We start from the raw sequence: 7,563 nt of genomic DNA on the forward strand, positions 1-7,563 counted from the left end.
TGTTACGGTATAGTATGGTGTTTATTGTCATTGCCCAATAAAACAACATTTTATTTTTACCACAAACATGTTCAAGATTAGACAAAAAAACATTGTACAAGGGAGCCATTAGGGTGGCACTAAAGAGCCGCATCCAGCTCGGGAGCCGCGGGTTACTGACCCCTGACCTAAAACAACAATGTATCTATCCATTTCTAATGTTCAGGGTCATGAGAGCGCTGGAGCCTATTCCAGCTGACTTGAAAGCAGGTGAGGTAATATACCTTGGAACTATCACAGGTTAACCACATGGCAGTCTGGGTGGAAACTGAATTCTGCAATTTCATAGGTGCTGACTGTAATCCATCAGTATTGCCCAATTTCCCATACCTGTGTTGCACGTGACGTGACGTCCAGTAGCAGACTCAGCACCGACTCAAGCACTTGGAAAGTGAACAAGCATATCCATAGGAGACTGGACTTTCACAATATTATGCTAGACCCACTCGACACTGGACGCCCATTACATCCGGTCCCCCTAGATTTCTCATTGTCATTCTCATTGACATCCCACTGGGTTGAGTTTTTCCTTGCCCTTATGTGGGTTCTGAACCGAGGATGTTGTTGTGGCTTGTGGATGCCTTTGAGACACATGTGATTTAGGGCTATATAAAGAAACATTGATCGATTGTAGCTGAGATAGGCGCCAGCGCCCCCCGCAACCCCGAAAGGGAATAAGCGGTAGAAAATGGATGGATGGATGGATGATTGATTGATTGATTGATTGATTAATGGAGACTGCCTTGAGGTAATGTTGCAATTTATAATGCCAACAAAGAGGGCCGACTTGACCCAAAGGGCAGCCCTGTGCACTCCTACTTGCTTGCCTATTTTGTTGTATTGTGATGGGATATGATAATGAGAATCAGCACCTCCTAGTCCGAGTCCATGGTTCTCTCCCGGAAAAGGGTGGAGTGCCATCTCCAGGTTAGGGAGGAAACCCTGACCCAAGTGGAGGAGTTCAAGTACCTAGGAGTCTTGTTCACGAGTGAGGGAAGAGTGGATCGTGAGATCGACAGGCGGATCGGTGAGGCGTCTTCAGTAATGCGGACATTGTACCGATCCTTTGTGGTGAAGAAGGAGCTGAGCCGGAAGGCAAAGCTCTCAATTTACCAGTCGATCTACGTTCCCATCCTCACCTATGGTCGTGAGCTTTGGGTCATGACCAAAAGGATAAGATCACCGGTACAAGCGGCCGAAATGAGTTTCCTCCGCCGTGTGGCGGGGCTCTCCCTTAGAGATAGGGTGAGAAGCTCTGTCATCCGGGAGGAACTCAAAGTAAAGCCGCTACTCCTCCACATCGAGAGGAGCCAGATGAGGTGGTTCGGGCATCTGGTCAGGATGCCACCCGAACGCCTCCCGAGGGAGGTGTTTAGGGCACGTCCAACCGGTAGGAGGCCACGGGGAAGACCCAGGACACGTTGGGAAGACTATGTCTCCCGGCTGGCCTGGGAACGCCTCGGGATCCCCCGGGAAGAGCTAGACGAAGTGGCTGGGGAGAGGAAAGTCTGGGCTTCCCTGCTTAGGCTGCTGCCCCCGCGACCTGACCTCGGATAAGCGGAATAAGATGGATGGATGGATGAATGGATGTGATGGGATAGGCTCCAGCTCAACTGGACACCAGAACTCCCACACACACACACACACACACACACACACACGGTCACAAACAAAGTGTGGGTGATGAGGAGTTGACATTCGACTATACAGTGCATTATATAACTGTCAACATAATCAAATGACTGACTCAACATCCTTCCACGGTCTCTATGACACCCACACACACACACACACACACACACACACACACACACGCACACACACACACACAGACACACACACACACACACACATACTGGTTATCATTTGGAATGGGGGCTAAGTTTTTGATCATCACTTGTGGGGACCACCCTTTATACAGGTTGTGGAGGCATAAAAAAAATAAGTAAAATTCCCACTACCCAGTTAACTCATACACATCTTTAAATCTCTGGATTGATGAAGTAATGTGCTGATCTTTCTTACTGGGGCCTCTGGGGGGAAAAAAGAGTTATAATGGTTCATGGGGACCAGATTTTAATCATTTGGCATAATTCACACAAATGTGTACATGACTACTGAGGACCATTAAAAAAAAATAGCTTAAAAATCACTTAGGCATCCTCAGAACGGATCTGGCTATCATTTAAAAAGGTTTTCTTTTAGAGGACCTGTTTTTTTGTCCCCATACCGTCAGAGGTACCCTAAAGGAGACTGTGTAAACAGAGCGATGTCCCCATCAAGTAAGCATTGCCGGAACACACACACACACACACACACACACACACACACACACACACACACACGCACACAGGATGGCTTAAATTGATAAGACCAAGCAGAGCGAACTATTAAAAATGTTTATTACAAAGTCATATAAAGTGCAATAGTATATAATTGCGTGTTTATTTCAAATATTTAATCAAATAATGTAGTTGAACAATTTCTACCAGTCCTTCAGTCTCTCATTGAATGTGACATCTTTCTTGTGTTTTGCCGCCCTTCTGTGCACCCTGAGTCCCAATGACATGCCGCAGATCTGCGCTGAAGCTCGGCCTCTGGGCCAGCGGGTACAGGACCCCGAAGGCATCATCGTGTTTTGCCGATTGGACTCGGACACTTTCAGTGCGCATTGCCTGGTAGGACCGGAGGGAGACTTTGCGATGCTGTGACGGCCCCGTTTCAGCCGGAAGCCCGCCTTGCTTCGCCAAGGCCTCAAATACCTTCTCCAGATTGGTGCTGTCCTTTGCAGATGTTTCAAAGTAGGCACAGTTTTCTCCCAGAGCTCGGAGCACCTCCGCCTGTGAGACGTCCCACTCAGACTCCAGGAGGTCCACTTTATTGGCGCACACCACCAAGGCAAGTTGGGACCTTTTTGTGAGTTTGGATTTGGCAGCAAGAATCTCCTGTCTGAGTGCGCAGACCTCTTCAAAGGAGCATCTGTCATCCACACTAAAGACCAGCAGGAAAATGTCCCCTGAAGAAACAACAACACATTTAAAGCCTACTGAAACCCACTACTACCGACCACGCATTCTGATAGTTTATACATCAATGATGAAATATTAACATTGCAACACATGCCAAGACGGCCTTTTTAGTTTACTAAATTGCAATTTTAAATTTCCCGCAAGTTTCTTGTTGAAAACCTCGCGGAATGATTACGCGTACACGTGACATCACGGACTGTAAGGAAATATTAGCGCTGCACCAAACACAGCTAAAAGTCGTCTCTGTTCATGGCGTAATTACACAGTATTTTGGACATCTGTGTTGCTGAATCTTTTGCAATTTGTTCATTTAATATTGAAGACTTTAAAGAACAATGCGTTGGTGGAAAGCGGTGGAATGCAGCTGCCTTTAGCAACCGAAACACAGCCGGTGTATCTTTGTTTGTTGAGAAGCGGAGCGGTCAAGCGAACATGTTTTGTCTATGTTTTTTGAAATTGTGTTATATATTTCACCAGAGACATCAATGGATCATTCGTCGTCCTGCAGCAGCTGTCATGTCAAAACAGGCAGCTGTGAGCTTGGCTCCTCGGCTTCTCTCTGAGGCACTGCTTGTTCACCGCAGCCATCCGACCTCGAGGTATGTCTTTACAATCTTTAAAATCTCACTAAAACACTATTAAAACAATAAACAGATAAGGGATCTTCCAGAATCATCCTAGTAAATGTGTCTAAAAACATCTGAATCGCTCACAATTTTTTTTTTTTTACTTTGTTTATTTTTATTTTTTTTCTAGTCCTTCGCTATCAATATCCTCAGCCACGAATCTTTCATCCTCGCTCAAATTAATGGGGAAATTGTCGTTTTCTCGGTCCGAATTGCTCTTTTTGTTGGAGGCTCTCATTATAAACAATTTGAGGATGTGACGAGCCCTCACACAGGGGACGTCATCGTCTGCGACTTACTGTACAGGCAAGGCTTTTTTATTAGCAACCAAAAGTTGCAAACTTTATCGTCGATGTTCTCTACTAAATCTTTTCAGCAAAAATATGGCAATATCTCGAAATGATCAAGTATGACACATGGAATGGACCTGCTATCCCCGTTTGAATAGGAAAATCTCATTTCAGTAGGCCTTTAACACACGGAAATTTCCACTTTTCACCATGCGAATAAAACAATACGCACCAGTAAGGATGGACAACCGTCGCTTGGCTGGGAAGTCTCTCTCCCTGGACGCATCCAGTATGTCAACCTGATAAGTCTCGCCGCGGATACGGAACAGTTTACGGACAAAGTCCTCGGATGTGGGCTTGTATTCCTCCGCAAATCCATCTCGGAGGTATCGTCGCAGGATGGAAGTCTTACCGACACGTGGCGCGCCAAGAACCACGATGCGTTTAGAGTTCTGCGGCTTGGTGGAAAACATGCGGTCCTGTCGTGGTTCTTCACATATCTGCCGATGCCAGGTTTGGCCGTGAAAAACCAGGGCCGCCAGCTGGTCCAGAGGCGTTCTCTTGCATGGGTTAGTACAGTGCCTCATGGCTGCATCTGTCTTCTTTATGTCCTGTTTCCACTGAGCCGTGGTCAGTTTGAGGATACCCAGACCCTCTTTGATCCCCAACGAGATGAGTTGTTGCGACGCGTTTTTGGACGTCAGCAGGACTTGGGAGGATCCGGAGCTCTGCACGTCTCCGCTGGCAAGAAGCTTGGAGCCCTGCAAGGAGGTGGTCTGTGTGCCAGTGGACATGCTGCCAACTTGTATCGTGTTACGCTGAAATGATGTGGGTGGGAGTTTGAGAGTCCAGATATAGAAGATCCCCACGTGGTCCATGAGCTGCGTCATGCATGCTGATTGACAGATCATTATTATGTGCATGCAGAACCTTCTGTTCATAGTCTGAATCATCAAGCAGCATTATTTCTTCCCATGCTGTAATTATACCAGTGTAGTAACACACCATATACGCACAACTTACAAATATACAAATTTCTACATTTCTCCTGTAAAAACATTGTTTTAATAAAAAAATGTTTATGCTGTTATTGTCTTTGGGGATCGGCAGGCAACACAACCTCTCTAATTATTGAACAGTGTTTTACTTGTGTTGTTAAATGGTGTTTTTTCATCCGATTAATCATTCTTTTGAATATGGATTACTTACTTGACTTAAGGCACAGGTTGACAACCCAAAATGTTGAAAGCGCCATATTGGACCAAACATACAAAAAACTAATCTGTCTGGAGCCACACAAATTAAAAGCCTTGCATAAATTAAGGCAACACATGACGTAAGTGTCTATATTAGCTATATTAGCCTACTATCAAAATGACTATCTTTCACAGGCTGAAGCAAATCGTCATTGACAGAAATATTGAAATTTAATATCTTGTTCTACACATTTTACAACATTAGAAATCATTAGTAAACCAGAGGCTACTTAGAGGGTGAGATAACTCCTGGAAATTACTGGCTTTTAATGGCCGAACTATGTGTCCAAGTTAAAGGAAACGGCAGGTTGTCACAAACTTTGGCAAGCAACGTGATGTTTGCTGTGGTCTGGAACGACATGACAAACAAAAAACGATCTGAAATGTGTCATGAGACATGCAAAACTAAATTATATACAAAGAGGATAAAGGTTAATGAAATAAAATTAGCTCAAATATACCTACAGATGGGGCATAATGATGCAATATGTAATGGCCTAAATAGCATGTTAGCATTGATTAAATTGCAGTCATGCACTGACCAAATATGACTGATTAGCACTCCAACGAGTCAATAACATCCACAAATCAGAAACAGAATCAGAATCAGAATCCTTTATTAATCCCCGATGGGAAATTAAGATTTTTAGCAGAATACCATTCAAGATCAAACACGCAGGGTGTACCCCGCCTTCCGCCCGAATGCAGCTGAGATAGGCTCCAGCACCCCCCACGACCCCACGAGGGACAAGCGGTAGAAAAAATGGATGAATTGATGGATGGATGGAAAAACATTACAGGGAGACAGAATAGGATTGCTGATGGGTCTCCCAACTTCCGGCGCCCCAAACAAAAAAAGTGAGAAACAGGTAAACACCGGGGGTGACAAAAAAAAAAAAAATCAGCTGAGCCAGGGCTCCTGGAGAGGGGGTCCAGACTGACACCATGGAGGGAACAAAAACTCTCAGCCATAGCACACATAAGCATGTAGCACACGTTTGTGCATCCACACACAGCATAAATCTTTTGGTGGACAAAATGAGACAAAGGAGTCGTAGATTTTGCATGTAAACAAACTGTTGCGTCACAGTCCACACCAGGGGTGCCCATTACGTCGATCGCGATCGACTGGTCGATCTCGGAGGGTGTGTCAGTCGATCTCAAGCCAGGCATTAAAAAATATACATAAAAATGAGCAATCATCAATCATACCAAGACTTCACTTTCGTCAGTTGTTTGACATTCTCGGCACCGGAGGATCTTGTGAGATGACGCTGGCTGCTGCAAGCTCATATTTAAGAAAAAAATCACTAACAGGGCGGACGCAGAGAAACACATTTTATTTCTAGAGACTCCGTACCTACTGTCAAAACTCTAAAGACCGACAGCACAGTTCCTGTCTTCACCATATAAGACCTGTTTCATCCTGCCTGTGCTAACAAAATAAGAGTCTCAGAAAGCTAGCGTGCACAAGCTAGCAAGCTACGGAGTTTGATGCCAATGTATTTCTCCCCCGCCCTCAGCGACCGCTTTCTCACTTGCTTGCCCACCCGCACACTCACTGACGTCACTCACCTGCTGCCAGACATTAAAGGGCCACACACATATGCTACTCTCATAACAAAGTGTTTAAAAACGAGTATGCAAGTTGGACAAATGAGATGCCAAATCCAACCACTTTCATGTGGTATTGGACAGAAAGGAGGACTTTCTTTTTCCTTCATTTGAAAATGCGGACGTTATCAGCACCACTGTCTAATTCCAATCAATGCAAGTCATCAGAATCAAATACACCAACTTATATTCTTGTCTTCATGAAAGAAAGGAATCTATGTGTGTTAAACATGCTTGTATTATCATTAAACATCATTAATTTAACAAAAATGTCTCTTTCATAAATAAATAAATATAAATTATAAATAGGAATGAGGTAGATCTCCTCGACTTGGTCAATTGAAAAGTAGCTCGCCTGCAGAAAAAGTATGAGCGCCCCTGGTCCACACTATGGTGAGTGAACCGCCGAAACGAGTAGGACAAAACGTTGTTCACCAAATACTGTCATCAGTGAAGCATACACACAAACCTAATAAACAGTGGGCTTTCTAACAATTGCGAAGGTAATACAAAAAAATATTATTTATTTATTTTTATTCACATTTGATGAGATACTATATTTTTTTCTTTGTATCTCCTTTGTCATCATACATATACTATGAATATTTTTTAAATCAAAGTTTTACATTCTTTTTAAATGAATTTCGTATTCACCTAACTCGGCTTTACTACACGACTTTATGACGTGACGTTAGACCACTCCGTGTAC

The 7,563-nt window shown here is 44.1% G+C and overlaps 1 protein-coding gene across 1 annotated transcript; it reads right to left on the bottom strand.

Annotated features, from left to right (window-relative positions):
• Positions 1-2,424: 2,424 nt before the first annotated feature.
• Positions 2,425-4,795, bottom strand: rasd2b (RASD family member 2b). The gene is made up of 2 exons (XM_061880244.1): positions 4,217-4,795; positions 2,425-3,055 (listed from the first exon to the last, which is right to left on the bottom strand). The coding sequence occupies exons 1-2, from the start codon at positions 4,776-4,778 to the stop codon at positions 2,544-2,546; spliced, it is 1,074 nt and encodes a 357-aa protein (XP_061736228.1). The 5' UTR covers positions 4,779-4,795; the 3' UTR covers positions 2,425-2,543.
• Positions 4,796-7,563: the final 2,768 nt, after the last annotated feature.

Source organism: Nerophis ophidion, linkage group LG20, assembly GCF_033978795.1.
Source record: "Nerophis ophidion isolate RoL-2023_Sa linkage group LG20, RoL_Noph_v1.0, whole genome shotgun sequence".
Taxonomy (NCBI): Eukaryota; Metazoa; Chordata; class Actinopteri; order Syngnathiformes; family Syngnathidae; genus Nerophis; species Nerophis ophidion.